Source organism: Lepidothrix coronata, unplaced genomic scaffold, assembly GCF_001604755.1.
Source record: "Lepidothrix coronata isolate B3197 unplaced genomic scaffold, Lepidothrix_coronata-1.0 Scaffold110, whole genome shotgun sequence".
Classification (NCBI taxonomy): domain Eukaryota; kingdom Metazoa; phylum Chordata; class Aves; order Passeriformes; family Pipridae; genus Lepidothrix; species Lepidothrix coronata.
Genome location: NW_016690290.1, coordinates 2,654,506 through 2,674,484, shown reverse-complemented (window position 1 = coordinate 2,674,484; position 19,979 = coordinate 2,654,506). Strand labels below are relative to the sequence as shown.

The window sequence follows — 19,979 nt, the reverse complement described above, 5'->3', positions numbered from 1 at the left end:
CTCTTCAGTCAGAGCAAGAGGCTGCAGCTCTTCACTTAAGTAGGACTCCAGTTGCTCTGACAATCATGGCTTTGGAATGGTGACAAGGGCCTGTTTATTGCTACAGAGACATGGGAAAAGAATGGAGACATGGAATTATGTGTGTCATAGACCTAAGAATGAACCCATAGCATAAGTCAGCTCAAGGATCTGGTTTTTCTTCCTGCTGCCTGTGGCTTCACAGCAGGAATTTTAAGGTTTTTACTGTAGTGTCAATATATAGAAAAATACATATAAAAATAGATTTTTATATATTTATATATATACAAAGTCTAAATATAAATATATATACATATTCTCTCAGGGAAGGGAAAATCATGCAGCATGCAGTGGAGAACAGATCCAGTCCAGGGCTCAGGTTGGACCCAGCTGGGAGCCGGAGGAGCCTCTGGGAGCTGCACCGAGTCAGGCGGGGCCCTCATCCCTGCCCTCTGAGCTCCGGGATGGTTATTCCCGGTGTGAGTTCCCGGAGCCCCTCCCGGCTGATCTCGGTTTGTTCTTTAGTCCCGGTTTGTTCTTCAGTCCCGGTTTGTTCCTTAGTCCCAGTTTGTTCTTCAGTCCCGGTTTGTTCTTCAGTCCCGGTTTGTTCCTTAGTCCCGGTTTGTTCTTCCCTCCCGCTCCCGCCGCGCGCACTCCGTTTACCCGTCGCCATGGCAACGTCACCGCCCGCAGGACCCCCTCGCGCGCCCTCATAGCTGCCCACGCAGCGCCTGACGCGCGGGCGCCGCGCGGCGGCCGAACCCGGCCCGTGCGCGGAGGCGGCCGGCGGGCGCCTGCAGGCGCGGGGCGGCCCTTGAGCTCCGCCGTGTCGCGGAGCACGCTGGGAATGGGAGTCCCGTTCTCGGCTGCGCTGACGGGACCGGAGCGAGACGGGGACACAGCTCCCAGCGTGCAGCGCGCTGGGGGGCGGGACGGGGCTTCGAACGCGCGGCCTCTCGGGAGTTGTAGTCTGGGCAAGCGCCACCAGCGGGCGGGGATGCGCGGTGCGGACTCCACTTCCCGTCGGGCGGCGCGGCCCCATTGTGGGCACGCTCGCAGCCCATTGGCCGCCAGCCGCGGCCGGGCCCCGCTCCCCGCCCGCTGACACAAAGCGGGTCCAAGATGGCGGAGGCGGGCGCGGGGAGCCCGCACGGCGGGGACGCGGCGCCGCCGGGGCCGCCCGAGGAGCAGGAGCTGAGCCGGCGCCTCCGCCGCCTCTACCCCGCCGTCAACCAGGACGAGACGCCGCTGCCGCGCTCCTGGAGCCCCAAGGACAAGTACAACTACATCGGCCTCTCACAGGGCAACCTGCGCGTCCACTACAAAGGTGCCGGGCTGGGGCGGCGGCGCCGGGTTCGGCCTCGGCCCGGAGCGGGGCGGCCGCTCCGCGGGGCCCGCCGGGCGCGGGCCGGGCCGGCGGCGGATCCGGCGGCCCCGGGGAAGGGGCCCCGCGGGCGGTGACCGGCGGGAGCCGGGCGGGACCGAGCTCGGCCCGGGGGCCCGGCGGGGCTGCCCGGGCTCGGGGGCGGAGGCGATGGGGCCCGGGGCTCTCCCCGGCGGAGTGTGTGGCCTTATATAACGCTGTGCAGTGTCGCCCGCCCGGGCCCGGGTGTAGCCAGACCGCCTGTTTACTCTGTCATCCGGCTTAAAACCCGGCCAAGGGGCCGGATGGCCTCGACACGCCGCGTAACTGGGGCTTTGGCTGCTCGGGCTTACACCGAATAGCCGCTCACAGGCTTGGAGTGTGATGTTTTGCTTGCTCGCTGTTGGAGCTGTCCTCCCTACCCACCCAGTGGAGAACCGATTATTCCTTTTCCTCCCTGGTTAGTAAACACTGATGTCATTCCCCTCTTGTGTAATCATTTTTGTCTTCTGTTTGTGTACGTTGGTTGGTCTTCAAATTACGTCTGTGGGGAGGGGGAGAGGTGGCACTGACAGTCTTTCTCAGAAACTCCACAGTGAAAACAAAGGGAAAACTACAGAGCTGGTCGTGCAGGGATTGTCCCTGGTGGCAGTGCAGGGCTGTATGTGCTGGTTCTCTGAAAAGTGTGCTTTAAATGGCTGGCTCCGTGTAGAAGCAGGTCCCTGCCAGGCTCAGGCAGCAGGGCTTTAGATCAGGGTGTGTGAGAGGCCACATCCCCTCAGTACTTACATTTCTGTTCTTTCTTAGGTCACGGTAAAAATCACAAAGATGCTGCCTCGGTCAGGGCCACACACCCCATCCCTGCAGCCTGTGGCATTTATTACTTTGAAGTGAAGATCGTCAGTAAAGGTAGAGATGGGTAAGTGCCTCGTTCCAGCTCAGTGGCTGGGGGTGTGTGTCTGGCAGCTCTGCTGGACTCTGACCTCCTTTTCCGGAAGGGTTCGAGGTCCTGTGGCTGCTGGGGGAGCCAGGCAGGTACAGCACGGGCAGGTTTTGTTCTCCTGGTCAATAGATGTGCGTGTGGTGGAATGCACTGGAGGCAGAGGCACTTGAACAGCTCCCTCCTGAGCTGTTTGAGATGGGCTCTGGGTCTCCAGTGCAGTTGGAATTGAAATAGTTTTCCCTCTTGCTGGCAAGGTCTGGTCACTCAGATTTTTAGAATTGTGATGCCTCAGAAGTGGAGTGAAACGGAAAGGAGGAGCCTTGAACTTAATTTTGGGCTGTTAGAGAGGTGCTGTCACATTAAAGAGTGGTCATGGCAGTACTGGGGCACTGGGGAAAGCAGTAAAGGGGGCATTTCTAGCAAGGTCTGGGTTTGTGCTGCAAGTGTAGGTGTAATTTTTACTCATTATAAAGGTGTCATCCTGTTCTGTGCGTGGATGTCCCTGACACTGTTCATTGCTAAAGGAGGAATATGGCAGGTGTAATTATCTGGAAGGAAAAGCCACACAGGAGGAGGGATTGTAATTAATTAATCCAGTCCTTCAAGTATGACATTTGAACTCTGGCCAGTTTAAGGGTTGTGGGGAAGGGCAGCAAGTGTTCCTACTTAAAACCAAATTAAAGTGATGAGTTGTTCCTGTTGCATTTTTTTGCTGTCATTGTTGAACTGAGAAGTGTCCTACTTGTAAAGGATCTCGAGTTGTGCTGCATTTAGGCCTGTGATAATTACTAGGTTATCTGCAGAGGTGGATGCTGGGCTGAATTCCTTACAAATGCAGGGAAAAGACCATCTTTATTCCTTCACTCCACTGACTTGGCGTTTAACTGCTTGTCTGTGTTTGAAACCCTGCCCTTGATTAGTTTATGTAACTGCTAAAATTGAAATCATTTGCGGTGAACTTCAAGACAATTTTCCAAAGAAATCACATCACAAAAGGTCACTGAACAGCACTTCATCCTTACTGCAGTCTAGACCAATCTCGAAGGGAGATAGTGGAATTTTCTGCTTGTCTCCCAAGATCAGAGTTTTCTATATTAGTGGTCCATTGTTGTTTTTATTGTACTCTGTAGTTACAGTGACTTTCCAGAATACTTCCAAAGACACAGAGCCATGTTGTGTTCACACAGCAATCTGAACAGGAGCTGCTGACAGCTCAGATCCAAAGTCAGGGCAGTGGTGAGGCTTTGAGAGCTTCTCTGATGCCTCAGCCATTCCTGTGCCTTGTTTTTGTTTTGCTGGTAGAGACAAATCCAACTTTTACCTTGCCCATGGAGGTGCTGGGGATTTGTAGTTGTGAATTTCCGTTGTTGCTGCTGCCTGGCTGTCACTTGAGAAGGTGCTTTTGTGTCTCAGCTTCAGCAGTTTGAATTGTACCTGCCAGAGGCTCTGTGTGTTGTACCAGTGAACTGAGGCAGAGATCTCTTCCTAGGAAGCTCTCTCATGTTTATTCCACCATGGTGACTTTAGTTTAAAGGAGTAAAAGTCCAGACATCTAAAGAAGGGATTGAGGGAATGAAAAGAGGTTTTCAAGCTGTGTTAGTGGCAAAGCATGTCCCTTGAAACTCCACTGGAAGCCCTTTAGCAAAGGGAGGGGAATCTCTCTGAGCTCATTTCCAGAAGGGTTATTTCAAGTGTAAAGCCTCTGCTCTAGAGATGGTTGTTTGATTTCTGCTGTGTGGGGTAGTGAGATGAAGATCATGTGATGTTATTCCCTGTGTTTCTCTTGCTGGAGTTGGTGATGGCATTTCACATTTAGGTTTAAAATGCCAGTGATTTGGTTTCAAAACAAAGACTTGGTCAAAAAAGACTTCGGTGCACTGAATTTCAGGAAGTGTTCTTTGAGGAATTCTGGCTGATCTTGCTCAAAGCAGTCGTCTTTCTGTGCCCACAGTTGTCAGTTCAGGGCTCTGCACTCTGCTCAGGTGCTGACACTTGCTAATAAACAGCAGCAACTAAAATTGCAGGGTAAGAAATGGGCCTGGCAGGAGATGCTGCCTGTCTGTGACACGCTGTGCCAAGAGGGTTCTTGGATTGGCATCAGGCAGTGCCAGTTTTGGGTTGCTGGTGTCACCGTGGTAGCGAAACCTGAGCTTTGGAGGCCACTGAGGTGTCAGGACCACGTTTTTATCTTCTCCCTTGTTTTTCACAGGACTAAGGGGATTTAAATCCAGTATGCTGTGGTTCTTCCCTTTGTTTCCTCCCACCACTTTGTATCCTAGCAGTGAAAACACACACCCTTGCCTCCCCCCATTTTCCAGGCTGGGTGCTCCTGTGCTCAGTTTGCAAACCCCGGTGCCAGCACAGGGGGAGAGAGAGGGAGGGAGGGACTGCAGCACCACAGACACAGGTTGCTTCTGACTGCTACTGCTGGCAGAAAAGCTCCCTCTCTTGCATTCTCTGTCTCTCCTGCCCTTTAGTGGACCTGCCCCATAATGGTGCTTTTGCTAAAGGAGCAAACAAAACGACTTTCGAAAACTCTCTTTGCCATCACTGGACTTTTCTGCCTCAGCATCAGTAAAATCCTTTAGTGGTGGATATTTCAGAGCAAGTACAGCATCCAGAAGTCCATTTGGTGTACGTAAGAAACTGAAGTTGGGTCAGTTTTTCTTAGCTTTGGATCTTCCACCGCTCATGCACTGAGATAGAAGCAGGATCCTTTGAGAGGAAGAAAGATGACTGAAACTCACTTTTCACTGAATGGTGGTCATTCCCTATCCTGATGGGTTTAGTCTTGATTGATAAGAGGTCATGGTTATTTACTGGGTTTGATTTTTGTATGTGGGGTTTTTGGTTTGGTTTGGGTTTTTTCTGGGAGAGAGGAGGCTACCCCTGAAAAATTGCCTTGACGAGGTTTCTGGGTAACACAGAACAAATCAGATCTGTCAGTAGATTGATCTGTTACTTCTGCTACTTTTTTCGGGGGGGGTGAGATGGTTCTTATCCTTGAAGAGCAGAGGAGAATTTAGTTTGCAGTCTCTAGTTCCAGCCCTCCCCTCACCTCCTTGTCTGTGCTGAACACACAGGGAGTGGTTCCACAGCACTTTAGGATGATACACGTCAAGACTGTGGGATTCTGCCTTTGCATTTGTCATATGTTTCTGCTCCTTCCCTCATGCTGACAGGCTGCTACCCTGTCCTGTGGTGAGCTGGTTAAAGGAGATAACTAGTTTAAAGCTGGCCACATCAAAATAATTAATGGTGATTTAATCTGTTGACGTCACTGTCTGAAATTGCCTCTTTTTTTTTTTTCTCTTTAAACTGGGGACTATTTTTTAGGGTTCTGCTCCCTGACATTAATTGAAGGCAAGTCAATAAAGGGATGGGCTGAGCTGGGAGAGGGAAGGGTTGGATTGCAGCAACCCTCATTTTGTTCCATTCAAAGTGTTGTAGAGCAGTTTTGTCTTAAAGCTTGCTGGGTACTTAATTCCTGAGCCATTGTGTGCTTGTCTCCTGAGTGTTGTCAGCTGGAACAAAAGGACAAGAGGCAATGGGTCACAAGTTGAGGCAAGGGAAATGCCAGCTGGACATAAAGAATTTTCCTCATGAAAATGGTTGTGCACCAGAACAGGATGCCTGGAGAGGCTTTGGCATCTCTGTCTTCAGATTTGCCTGGGGGAGCCCTCAAACTACCTGATAGAAGTTTCAGAGTTATTTATGCTTCGGGCAGAAGGAGGAAGAAGGAAGATCCCAAGGTCCCTTCCAGTCCATACCTCTCTATGATTCTGTGGATGGCTTGCTTCCAGCATTCCTTGGATGAACAGATTGGCAGTAATGTCTGTGACTCTTCTGTTCCTGAGCTGCCACAAATAACTCAGGCTTTTATCACCGTGGTGCTCACAGTTCAACCTTAGCTGTATTTGAAGCACTCAGCTCTTGTCCTCTCTCTCTCCAATACATGTTTCTGTTTGCTGGTGATTTGTCAGCACATCTCACGGCCTCTGTTTCCCCATTAGACAATCTCTCCTTGGTAAACAGGAACAGGGAGAGAGACTCATGAGGGCAGGGCAGCCAACCCACAACTTGCAGGCTGTTGTGACTCAGAAGGACGAGTCATCTTCGTTGTCCTCTTTGTGCTGGGGCAAGGTGAGCTGTCTGTGGGTGACACTGCGTGTTCCTGACTGCCAGCTCAGTCTCTGGACTGGTTTTACCTCCCCAGCCACGTGCTGGGTTGTGATGGAATGTGACTGGGGAGGACAGCCTGGAGGCCAACCCTCATGGTGCACGGGTTCTGGATTCTAGCAAAAGTCACCTGTCCTGCAGCCTCCTCTCCATTCCTGAGCTGCTGCTGGGACAGACAGCCCAGCCTGTGGATTGCCTTTGCTGTCCACAGCTGCCTTTTCTGGGAATGGTTTGGTTTGGGGCATGCTGGCATCCTGCAGCCTGACCTCTCTGGTGGTGACAGAACCACTGCCTGCCCACGGTGGCTCTGTGCAAACACAGCAAGTGTGGTCTGTGGGCAGAGGAGGTGCTGGGTGGGCCAGCCCTCTGTGCCAGGGCAGCCCAGGGCTTTCATGAGGACTCTGGGCCATCCCAGGAAGGTTGGAAGAGCCAGTCAGGCTTTTCTTCTGGCCATGGTGGTTCTTTATGTGCCAGCACTGGTGACTGTGTAACGAGCTTGATCGTGTTAGCAGCCTTTCTGCTGGATCAGTCCTTGATAAAGTCATTTCTGGGTGTTAAGTGGGGAAGAGGAGACCCAAGAAGGGCAGGAGCAGGAGGGTGGGAAAAAAAATGGGCCATAGGGAGTGTTGGTATCAATCTTCCAACACTGTTCCACAGTTGCTTTGTGCAGAGATGTTGGTCAGCACTGGTGTAGGTCACGGGCAGTTTTCTGGGAGAGAGGGGAAGTAGTTCTTTGAGGAGGATGTCTGAATAGCTGATCTAGCCTAGTCCATACCATAGTTTATTTAAAATCTTCCTTTAGCTTTCCTACACAAGTGCACCATAACCCAGACTTAAAAATAGCTTATTTTCTCTCTGACTGAAAAAGAAAAATAAAGGTCAGATGTGCTGGTTGGTTCTCAGTCTGTACATTAGTAACAAGTCATCTGCCCCTCTTCCCTGCTTACGTTTCTCCTTGCCAACTTTCCATTTCTCCTCAGCATATGGTGAGTGTGATTGCTCTGTGAAAAAAGCCTTTTGCTCGTGTGCTCTAATGGTTTCCAGATGCTGACAGAGGGCTGTCCCTGGATTGCTCTGATGGCATTGGCTGTTTGTGCTGTGGACACCTTGGAGTGTTGTGCCTGTCAGGATATGTGAAGGGATATTCTGTGGGAACTCAGGATTTCTAGTGTCTGCACGTGCTCTGTGATCCCTTATTTGTTGCTGATAAGCCTGTAAATAATTGATTTCCTCCCCCTTTTTATTTTTTTTTTTCCATCCTGGTTTCCAAGAATCCAAAACCAGCACAGAGAGGGGGTTGTTCTTCTGTTTGCAGGTGTGTCTGCTTGTTTGAATTCATGCTGTTCCACAGACCTTCATTTAAACAACCCAACACATAAATAAATCCCCCAAGTAGATTCCATAAACAGTTCCTGCCTCGTTCCTGTTCGCAAGCAGGTCTTGCCCAAGCAAGTCCTGCCTGCTCAGCTACCAACTGACTGCACCTTGGTGCTCTCAGGTGTAGAGAGACACTCATTTTCACATCAGTTGATGACATCTCATACAAGTTATTATTTTTTTTTTGGTGTTGTTCTGCTAAACTCTTGGAAAAGAGAGCAGCTTTTCAGTGTAAAGCAATTGTGAGACTGGAACATCTGATCTGCAGTTGATAACTTCTTTCATTCCTCTTTTTTTAATCAGTGAAGTGGAAATTTTTATTTTATGGCAGTATCATGGACCATTGTGATGGTAGAATATAATTTTGTCGTTAAAATAATACATGAAGTAAGGAAATGGAATGCAAGTAGTGATGGCAATGTGTGACTTTTTCACTTGTATGACTGAAGTCTGAGATTTCCTAGATTTCAGGCTGTGATAACTTCTTTTTTTTCATTGGCTCTTTTTTTTTTAGTTCAGCTACTTGTAAAATTTTGCACAGTAAAGAAGAAAAATTTCAGGAAGGGGTTATTTTTGCTTGGTTATTTTTTCCTCCCCCTTCCCTCTGCTATTTCTGAATATCTGTTACAGAAGAGGTAGGAATATGACAAAAGTAAACTCTAGCAAAATCAACATCTTTAGAATATGTGTAAAACATTATTCTGCTTCAGTTCTTCAAAATATGTCTGCAGTTAATAAATCGTAGAATAATGGGAACTAATTATTTATGTGTTCTAGGCTTATAGATCTCAGGAATTATCTGTTTAATAATTAAATTGTATAAGCTGGATAACTTTTATAGAGGGGAAACTTCTTTTCTTCACTTGTGAAGCTCAGGGATGATGGACTGCTAAAGAATTTATCATCCACTGTGAAGCTTTGACTCATTTTCTTCAGCTCTGAAGCCGAGTGGTGTTAATTGTGTTACATCAGCTCTGCTGCCAGATTAATTTTCTGAACTGCTTTTCTAGGAATGGGGTTTACATTGTACCTGTGGTATCAGGCTGGATCTCTGTTTCCACACTACAATCTTCCTGCTTGTTTACAAGTTCTTTGTGTTGATGCTCTGCTCCACATCAGGCCTTTGTTCCTTGTTGTGGAGATGTCAGTGTGTGAAGATCTGTGAGTTCAGTGTGTTTTGCTTTCCCAGCACTCACCCAAGCTCTGACTCTCAGTCACTGCTTAAAGGGAAACTCTTCTCATTTCATCAGTACATCTGCCAAAACTTTGTGTGTTTCTTTTCCTGTAACATGTTTCCACATAGTTAAAAAAAAAAAGAAGTTATTATGTAAATATTGCAGGTATTTCTTTCTGTAATTTCATTAATTACTAGCAGATAAATCCTCCTTTCATAAGAATTGTTATAATCCGGGTTTAAACAGAGCAAATTAGCCTGTAAAGATGGGACAATAAGAGAAGCAGCTACCTGTTGGTGGAATGTTTCCTTCTGATTTCTGTATTGCATTTATATTGTTCCCCTTGTTTTTAAGTAGAGAAAACAGCTGCTGTTTAAAGCTGACTGTTACAATGGACTGTCCTGTAAAATTAGTCTCCAGAATGAAACTTGTTGTCTTTTTATGACTTGCCTTCTTTTGGATGCCTTTCTGTTAGATATTTGTGGTAACTTTAGTGTCTTTCTTTCCTGTTTTCTAGGCTTTGTTTATGGCAGAAAAAATGTCCTGTTGCCTAGACTGGCAGTCAAACAATCTTCAGTCCATTCAGTCATGGAAACTTGTTTGACTTCCCTGATGTATTTTCAGTGACTGAGCAGTGCATTTGGGAGTGAGGTTGGTTAATCAGCAGGACAACCTGAACAAAAATCCTACTTATTCAGTTGGGTGTAACCAGAATAAATAATCAGAGAATGAGTGTCAGTAATGCTTTGTGCTGTTCCCAGACTGAAGGCACCACTGGGCACTGGCATGGTTTCTGTGAACTTTGCTGGATATCAGCTGACTTAGAGAGCAGTTCAGCTGTCAAGAGTGAAAAAAATGAAGTTGGAAAATTAAGTTGGTGGGACACCTTTGCTTCAGCTACAGTTGGTTTTGACCACGGTGTATGGCAGGGTCTGGGGTCCTGTTGGATGTGATGATGGTTGGGGTAGCAGATGGAGAAATGGGTTGTTCTGGATTCTAGTGTGATTTTAGCCTGGTGGGACTTGAATTATGCCTTTTCTTTCTTAAATGGTGCTCAGGTCAAACCTTCATCTCTGCTCTGTATTTTCTGTCTGTCAGTGTTCCTACACACATTTTTAATCTTCAGCAGCAGCCTTTTCCCTTCCTGAAACAAGGGACAGATTTGGCCCTTCCTATAGCTGGCAGATGCCACTTGAACGCGATCCTAAAATTGGAAGGGAGCTGGGAATTTGATACCTCGGTCTATCAAAAATATCTTTTCATTCTTCCTCTGTAGTTTTGTCACTGTTTACTCATAAACACCCTGAAAAGATGTGTTATATTACCAGGTTGCTGCCTCCCAGTTCTGCCCTGCTCACTCACCTCCTCTTCCACAATCTTCAGCTTCTCTGCCTTCCTAAGGGCTGACGTGCAGTGAGCTCCTCGTGCCTCAGGATGCTTGTAGCTGTTTTTAATGAGCTCTTACAAATTTTATTTTCTTGCCTTTTATCTACTTCTTTTCAGCCTTGCATTGTTTGTCTTTACTGACCTCTGCTTGGGGAATTGGGACTCTTTCTGGAGCCCATCAGTGCTATTTCTGAAGCACCATCACGGAACAGCACAATATCCACGAATAAAACCAGAACCCTTTCCACTCCAGAGATTATATTCCATTATGAAGTAGTTCCAAAATATTTATTGTTAGACTGAGGAATCAGAGACAGTTGGAATCCAGTATTTTATGTGCCATGGGTAATTTTTTTAAACAGATGTAACTTGTTTTTTCACTGCCTCATAAGAACATTCCCCTTCCCCCCCCAGAACTTGGACAATGTGGTTTCCAGTGGTGAAGTGATAGGGGTTATCATTTCTCACCACTCTTTAAACCTGGCATGAAGTCAGGGCCCACCTCAGACGAGAATGATAGTTCAGAGCTTTGCATGAGAGACTGTGCAAGTCTCCAAAATGCTTCTAACTTAATAATTTAGTTTGTTTGTCTTAACTGTGCGTGTTGAAAGAGTGGGGTGCACGATAGCTGGGAGGGCAGGATTCCTCCCAGATAGGTGTGGTTATTAGAAAAAATTGCAGGATACAGGAAGCCTTTGAATCACAAACCTCTGGAAGAGTGGGACAGCCCTTGTTTAACTCCTGGCTCAGCTGGATTGCCTTGGCTGAGCCAAGTAATAAAATGCCAATCCCAGGAATTTCCACCGTTAATGTTAATGTGAGTTCACAACTGAGCAGGGAAGGACTGCTTTACTGGAAGTCATGGCCTCCAAAACAAATCATTTAACATCTCTGGTTTAACTCTTCCAGTCTGGGCCTTGGTGCATGTGGGCATCCCTTCCAATCTCTCCTTCCAGCTGTGCTGTGCCAGGATGGTGCTGGCTCAGGAAAGAAGATTTCTGGGCTTGTGGCCATTACCCAACCATGTTAAACCACTGTATTTTTTTTCCCCTTTGTTTCCCTACCTTTCAGATGGGGTGAATTTTCTGTACCATGTAGGTAAACCTCACAGCCACTTGAAAGAAGAACAGCATGGGCTGTTTTACTGTTCTGACTTGGTACTTTTCAACAGGTTAAGCAAAAGTACAAGGGGACCACACTATTGTTCTTTTCCTGGCAGAGCCTTAATAAATCTGCCCTGCTGATTGTCAGGATTAGCATTTAGATGAGCACTCTCTGTAAGTTTATTAGAGAAATTCTTGTAGGTTTCTGGGTAAAGAAATGTTCCTTTTGTTGAAAGTATACTGCCCTGGTCCAGTGAGGACCATGGACTTACTGCTTTCTTCTTCCTGCCCTGCCTCTATTTTGCACCCAGCAGTGCCTCCCAGGTGCTGGGTGCTTTCCAGGGAGATGTTCTTTGCTGCTGGAATTCTTAAAACTGAATAATATGTAATACAGGTATACATGAGTTCTGTTTCTATGTTCCCCTTTGTTCTACCCAATGAGTTCTTCATTCCTGACCTGGAAAAGCCAAACAGATGCAAATGCTGGAATTTCAGCAAGAGGTACTTGCTGTCAAAGGGCAGGTCTGTTCTGAAGTTTTTCTGCTGGGTTCACAAGGATTTTTGTGGGTTGCTCACACAGAGTGGCTTTAGACTAGGCAAAAAAACGTTTCTTACGTTGAGTTTTTGGCAGGCTCTCTGGGTGTCATGTTTGTTCTGGAGAAATGTCTTTTGACTCAAAGAATTGCTTCTCACATGGGTGGATTCCCCTTCTGGGACAAACTGAACTCAGCCATCAGTGGCTCCTCTCTACTCGTGTGACTCTGTAATGCTTAGAACATCCTCTTTAACAGATCTCTGATTCAATTTAGGTCAGTCAAATATTTTCACTCCTGTGAAATAACTTTTTCATTATTTTTCAGATAATTTCTGCCCAGTGACAATATATAATTCTTCCTGAGTCAGTGCATTTGAGATCTTTTCTACCTTTAAGGGTTAAAATTTAATTTAGAAGTACAGTCATCATTTTGGCTTCCCATCTCTTTTCCAGGGAAAGTCTTTTATTGACAGAAGCGAAAAATATGTATTTTTTTTTTTAAATACACAGATTTAAAATGCAGCCTTGAAAACATCTGCTCTGCAGAATCCACCACACAAGTTGTCTTAGGAGCCTGAAATGAATACTGTCCTGTTTAGGTGTCACTGTGCTGGAGCAGCTACATGTTGGTGTTTACTGCTGAAGAACCTGGGAGCTGGGGAAAGGAACCAAAAGCTTTGTCTTTTTGAGCTTAATCTTAACCATGGTCACGGTGCTGGATGACCTAGAGGGAAAAATCCTGGCAATCCTGCTGGTTGTGTGTGGAGACACGAGGGGTTGCCACCAAGGCCCTTCATTCTTCTGCTGTGGCCAAGGAGAGCCAGGGCATGGATAAAAGAGGCAGAGCTGACGCTGTGGCTCGTGGCAAGTGTGGCTGATTGAGTCAGATTTTCAAAAGCAACCAGTATTGCCTGGGCAGGGCTGAGGTGCAGGAGAAGTCTGGAAGAATTTGGTGCTATGGTAACTGCCGAGGCTGCTGGTGAGAGGGAACAAGACTGTTCTGACTGAATCACTGGCATGTGTCTGGGTTTATTTTTGTCAGGCTGCTCTATTTGGAATTGATCTACTGATGCAGCATTTTTGAAGCTTATATTAAGTGTGGGGGGCAGTTCCAAGTATTCAGTGTTCACTGCTGAGAAGGTGGTTTTAGGAGGTCACTTTTGCCTGGCTTTTGTCAAGGTATATATCTTTATATGCATCCATCACTACCTGGGATGGATAACGGATGCAAATGTGTCATTGCCCCAAATCCTAAAAAAAGATGTTTTTTTCCTATTTGAAAGTGAGTGCTAACATCCTTGTGCATCTTTTTCTTAAGAGGCTCTTTGAATCCCTCAAAAAAACCCTGCAGTTAATGGATACACCCTAGGGAGTCTGTCCACATCTGAAACCTCCAAAAGCAGGGGTGATACAGCAGTCAGACTACTGAGATTTATGTTGAATGATATTGAATGTCATAACTGATTAATTTAAAAAAAACAAACAGGCAGTCGTTAGCTCCTGATGGTGCCCACAAATACTGTTTAACTGGTTTTGATTTGTTGCATACACAAAACTGGCTTGGAGCATTTGGAATCGAGGAAGTGAGAAGCTGTTCTACTCCAAGAAGTTCAGAAAGCAGCTGGTGCTTTTGGGAGTGGGGGAGTTGAAGATGAGTTGTTTTTTTTCTCCTCCCAGTTTTCAAGAGAGTGATTTTTAGTCTGAGGCTTTGTAGATCTCAAAGCTCCATTTCATCCATTACTTCTGATGCATAAATTGATAGTAGCTGGGAAAAGCAAAGTAGCACCTTCTAAAACAATAACCAGCAGCCAAGTCTGTGACAATTTGTGGATATAAACTGTGGGTTGTGGAGTTGAAACCCAGCACAGTGAGAGTCTTTATTTTAGGTTCTCTGCAAATTCTGTGTACAGTTCTATAGCCATTGTGTTCTTATTTTAAAGTTCATCTTGAGCTTTAAATGGGAGCATGAGTTGAAAAGAAAAAAATTGTGAACCAGGAAGGCTTGTGGTCATGTTCTTTTTTTTCTTTTTTTTTTAGTGACACACTTCCATGGTGTTGTGTATCTAGGTTAAAGTGTAATCTTAAATTTAGAATTTGTCGAGTTGTAGTACTTGCTTTTTATAAAAATACAAGCTTCCAGCCCTACTTTAAAGCTGTGTTGTCTCAAAATGGAAAGATACTATTTATGAGTTTTGCCCTTGGTTATGTGTGTGGGATTTCCTGCTGTACACAAAAGAGGGAGGATGAATCTGCATAGAAAATAATGAAGTTAAGCAGGATTAGCTGAAGTGGGAGGTGACCTGTTTTATCTGAGTTCGACTATTAGGTTATTTTCTCTAATTTCCAGTAGTTTCCTTGGCATTGCCACCCTTCTGGGACAACACAGTGCAGTACTCTGGTGTTGTTGCACCAGGCTTAGATGGTGCCTTTATATTCAGGCAGTTGGTACTTTGAATCACAGCTCCCCTGAGGCTTGGACAGTTGGAAGAGGTGGCACTTTTCACTGCTCTCTGAAGCAATGTGGAACTTGAATTCAGTTCTAGCTGTGGACTGGGATCCTGACTGCTCCCACATGTAACTGGAAAAAAAAAACATGGCAAAACTCACCATGTAGTAAGGAAAACTCTGTGGCAGCAGAAGGTTCCAGACTCTGTAGGAATAAGGAAGTTGAATGCCAGCAAGAACTCTCTCTTATCTGCCAATGTGCTGAGAATGTGGCCAGGAAGAGCTGGAGCACTCCCTGCAGAAACAGGGAACAGTCTTCCATATTGTGCCTGGAAGGCTGGAAACATATCCCCAAAATCGAGTTTATTATAGATGTATGACACATGACTGTGTGAGGCTCGGTTTTTAGATGCCATAAATGACTGCTTTGGAGAGACTCCCATGAGTCAGGGAGCTCATGAGAAAGGATGTAACTTCTGACTCCTGCTCTGAGCAGTGCAAAAAATGTTTACAAGAAATGTGTGTTTAGAAGTTGCTCCACAGCACTGAATGTAATCACTCCTGTTTGGTGTCCTCTGAGGAGTGCTGTAAGAGCCCCCCAGGCCCTACCACTTCAGTGTTCATCCAAAAAACCCACTACCCAACAACACAAAAGCTAGAAAACAAACTTTATAAATTGAAATAAGCTTGTTTAAGAATAGTTAATAAAACCAGAAGGGTTAAATGCTTTGAGAGGGTGTGGAGACCATTTAAGAAGATGTATTGGAGGATCAGAGGAAAGTGTGAACTATTGGAGAGATTCAGAATAAGCTGACAGTTGACATAAGTAGACATGGAGGTGAGGGGTGAGAGGTGATAGGGATACAAAATCCAAAAGTTGAAATTTTATTTGATGAGAAAAAATGGAAAGAACAAACTTTTAAGCTTGAAAAAACCAATAAGGTTGACCAAAATGAGTTGAGGGACATCTGTCTGAAGGTCTAAAATGTTAAAGGAATGCTTTTCCCTCCCAAAACATCAGGGATGGGGGAAGCAAGTGGAGAGTCTTGTCAAAAGAAGAGATAATGAGGAGAGCTTTTTATGAAGGGCTCTGGAAAGGTAGGAGTGTTTAGAGGCTCACAGATGGCAGTCTTTTGCTTTTAAAGGATTATCCTTCTCAAGTAAGAGTTAATACAGCAATAGTGTCATTTGTCAACAAAACACACGCCAGTCTTTGTTTTTGAATGATCATCTGGTTCCTATTGAAGGATTAATTCAACAACAGTCTTATTTATCCCTAAAGCACAGGAACAAATCATTGGGGTTATCTGCTCTTCATTCAAGAGTTCTAAAGAATGAAATAGCTGAGCTGTTGACTGTGGAGTGTGATGTTTAAAAACTCTTGATTACGGAGATGTGTGTGTATATTTTTTTTTTCCAAGGGATTCAAAGGAATGAGACCACACAGTACTTACTCTGAAGTCTCTTCCATCCTCGAGATCGGGGTTGTGCTGTAGATCAGGAACCAACCTTTCCTGGATGATCTCATCTCCTTGACCACCGGGAGGAAGGCTGGGTTCAGGCTGGTGTGATCAGACAGGACTCGTGGTGTACGTGTGGCCCTCAGGAAGTTCTGTCTTTTCTCAGCGTGGTCGATACCCTGCCAGGAGTTTGCTGCCTGTTTGCTCTCTCTGTTGGTCTGAGGAGGAAGGGTCTGGATCCTCGGGGAGCTGGAGCACTTCAGAAGTAGAGCACGTTTTTAAAAGAAGGGATTGACTTATTTTAAGGCGCTGTAAAACTGGGTTTCAGGGATTTGAAATCCAGAAGGTCGCGCTGCCAAGATGTGGAGGGTACAAGAAAGACAAGTTGGCCATGTTTGTGAAGATGGTCTCCTCTCCCAGGTGACAGAGTGACAGGACAAGAGGAAACAGCCAGAAGTTGTGCTAAGGGTGGTTTAGGTTGGATATTAGGATTAATTTCTTCATGGAAAGGGTTGTCAAGCACTGGTACAGGCTGCTCAGGGAAGGGTGGAGTCACCATCCCTGGAGGGATTTAAAAGACATGTAACTGTGGCACTTGGGGACCTGGGTTAGTGGTGGGATTGGCTGTCTTTGGTCCATGGTTGGACTGGATGATCTTAAAGGTATTTTCTCACCCAAAAAAATTCTATTTTGTGCTATTAGAAAGATCATAGGCTAAGATTTGATAACCTGGTAGGTCTCTAAGGATTAAAATTTCTGTGTAAACAAGAAAAAAATCAGTTATTACCATTTCCATGTGATGGTGACAGTGACTGAGGTGGGGAAGTCAAGGGCAGGGAACAGTTTCTGGAAGGGACTTGAACCACACAACTTGAAGAAATGTAACTTTGGGGTCGAATTCTGAAATAATATTTTCAGATGTGATTAATGTCTTATGGAGCAAATGGCTGAGGAAGCCACTGGAAGAAAACTGATACAGTGGAAGAATAGCAGGACACTGACTGCAGCCTGTTGGGATTTATACCTTTATGTGAACAAGAGCTCAACAGTGACTGTTCATTTCAAAGCTCAGTAACCTGAAAATATGGAAGTGTATTGAAAACAAACTGAGCAGGGCAGCTGTGCTTTCAGGGGATATTAAAAGAATTACAGAGCCATGCAAATTAACAGAAACAGAAGAAACAAAATGGGTGTGTGCAGTGAGGAAGAGGAGACTTTGTGAAGGCTGGCTGTGCCTTACTGCCCTGCTGGATGGGTGTGACGTGATTGTCATGGGGGCAGAATAAACAATCCAAACTTGACACAAAAAAATGTTCTCTGAGCTGCCTCTTGGAGTGCAGGGACAAGTTGTGTCCCAGTTCCGTGGAAAAATCAGCTCAGTTCTCATCTGCAGTAAAATATAAATGTAATAACAGAGGAAGGGGGAGGGATAGAAACCAAAATGCCCAACACTGTTATAGTGTTGTCTGTAATAATCACTGTGGGTTGGTGTTGTGAGTGATGCTGGTGCTTCTGGTTACCCCCTGCTTCTCAAGGAAGTTACAGAACTGGAGGGTAGCAGGAGCATTAAGAGGCAGAGATTAGCTGCCATAAAAGCAGTTGAGTAGTCTGAGATTAGTTAACCTTGAGAAGAGACCTTCAGGGAGTGGGGTATGAATGAGGACTTGAAAATCTTTGAGAAATTGGACAGGGAAATGCTTTTCCTCTCTCTTCTAGTTCTAAAAATGCAAGTACCAAGCAAAACTAGCTTGGGCAGGAATCGACTGGGGGGAGCTGCAGGGAGTTGCCTTTTCAAAGAGTTTACAGAGGTTCAGAAAGTGGTCAGATTAGGATGAAAATCTGACATGGTATGAAATACAGAAAGACCACCTTTTACTTAGAAAATTGTGTAAAATATATGATGAACAATGAAAGAGTGTTCTTGGAAAGTACAACTGTTTGCTCTCTCCTGTGCATCCACTACCAGCTATTCCTGGACACAGTTCAACAGCCTGGACAGGCATCTGTTCTCATATATCTGCCCTCACGTATTTGTTTACTCTCATGTAATATATCACCTGTATAAATAGTTTTTTTCCTGATATATGGGTAAAAACCCCTCACAAATACCAAGCCAGAAATTAAGTTGCTGACTGTTTCACAGTCCTTCTCCTACCAATTAAGAGCTAAAGAGTAGCTGTAGTGAGCAAGCACTGACATTGTATCTTGGATTCAATAAAGACTTGAGTAATGGAAAATCTTTAATGATTTTGCCATTCTTAAATAATTTGTGTGTAGGTTGGGTTTATTTTACTGCTGTATTTCTACTGCAGGAAATCTTATGTTTTGCCCATTTGGTGCTTGACTGATATTTTGTTTGGTTTTTTTGAAGGTACATGGGAATAGGACTTTCTGCTCAAGGGGTCAACATGAACAGGCTTCCTGGTAAGTCACTGTTAAGGTTTGTTTTGGCTCCCAGCCTGTGTTAAATGTTCATTTGACATAAAGATTTTAATTTATATCTGTGAAGTAGTGCATGTGTGTTTCTATTAATAAAATGGCAGGACTATAATTGTCTTATGTCTGGAAGTTTCCAATTATTGAGTATTGTCCTAAACTGAGTTACTGGTATTGTCAATGCAGCCATGATGATTTTAACAGATAATAGAAATTAATACTAAACTAATGAGTAATGAGGAAGATGAGAAGCTTTCAGACAGGCAGGCTCTTCTTTGCATCTGAAGGTAAATAATTTTGCATTTAGTCTGTATATTCCACTTGACAAATTTACAAGAAAGAATCTGAGAATAACAGGAAAATTGGCCTGTCGTACTGTCTCTCTTCTTTCCCTCTTCCCACTGAAAAACTACAAAAATGTGATAGAGTGGTATTTCCAGTTAATACTGTTGCTTCTTTTGTTCGAAATGTGTGTTTTTAGGTTAACCTCTAATTCTTTTAAAAAATGTCATTGGTAATCTTTCTTTAACAATATCCAATTTATTGTGTAAAAATGTTAATTTCTAGATATGTGTTGACTGTAGCAGGAATTCTTTCCACTGTGTTTGAAACTGAAAGTTTGTGTTTGGTGGAAAGTATAAATGTTCTTGGAATGCCAGAAAGAATGACAGCTGGTTCCCAGTGGTGGGGGCTTTTTTTTGGAGTTGTTTTAAAGTTGTTTTTGTGGAGTTGTTTTAAAGCTGAAATCTGTGTCCAACCCTTGTTATGCATCTTGGTATCCCCAAAGGAGAATGTTTTGTGAATGTCCTAACAAAAGGCAGATATGATAACTATCTTGGGGAAAATGGTTTCAGTGGCACCCATGCTTTAAAGAATTTGTATCTTGTTGCAAACTGTGTTTGTTAATAATTGTTGTGACAACTGCAGTGTGTACACATCAGAGGGAGAATTGAGGTCACAGGGCTTTGTCCACTTGGAACTAGACCAGGGAAGGAGGAAGGCAGGACACTGCCAGTTTCCTCAAGTGATAGTTGGTTGCAAAGAGGTAGGAAATGTCAGATTTAGAAATCTCTTTTCAGTCCTACTCTCTCTGCACTTCCTCTCCCCCTGATCCTCCTGATCCAGGTGGGTTGTGTGCCATGCACAAGACAAAGCATGAGTCTAGTCCCATCATCTCTTCCCACAGCTGAGGTGCTTGGCTGCTTGGAAAAGGGGTGGTTTGGCCATTAAGGGACCATGTTCTGTTCCAGAAATGGCTCTCTGGTATGAGTAATGGAAGGATGGGTGGGGTTGTCTTGTAGACTTGGCCTGCAGGTGGCTGGTTGGATTGTGCTTAACCTGGGATTGTCCTGGGGCTGTAACACATACACGTACAACTCAGTTAAATACTAACCTGAGATGGTCTGTGGTGTGCTGTCCTGGAATTGAACAGCCAATGTAATTTCTTCTTTTGTTTTTCCTTAAAAATTAGCCAAACTACTTCTGATAAATGGCTTTAAAGCCCGGGAGTTACATGGGCAGTGTTTTGTGGCCAGTTTGAGTCAAAGTGCCTGTACACT

The 19,979-nt window shown here is 45.1% G+C and overlaps 1 protein-coding gene across 6 annotated transcripts in view; it reads left to right on the top strand.

Moving 5' to 3' along the window:
- The first annotated feature begins 1,140 nt into the window (after nt 1–1,140).
- The window catches only part of RANBP10 (RAN binding protein 10), a 65,327-nt gene continuing 46,488 nt past the window's right edge, over nt 1,141–19,979 (top strand). For 2 of the 6 annotated variants that reach the window (XM_017824245.1, XM_017824244.1), the window contains exons 1-3: nt 2,030–2,099; nt 2,189–2,300; nt 18,356–18,408. In XM_017824245.1, coding sequence (XP_017679734.1) covers nt 2,045–2,099; nt 2,189–2,300; nt 18,356–18,408 — 220 coding nt within the window. In that variant the 5' untranslated portion in view covers nt 2,030–2,044. The other 4 variants (XM_017824246.1, XM_017824248.1, XM_017824247.1 and 1 more) reach the window with 4 other exon arrangements.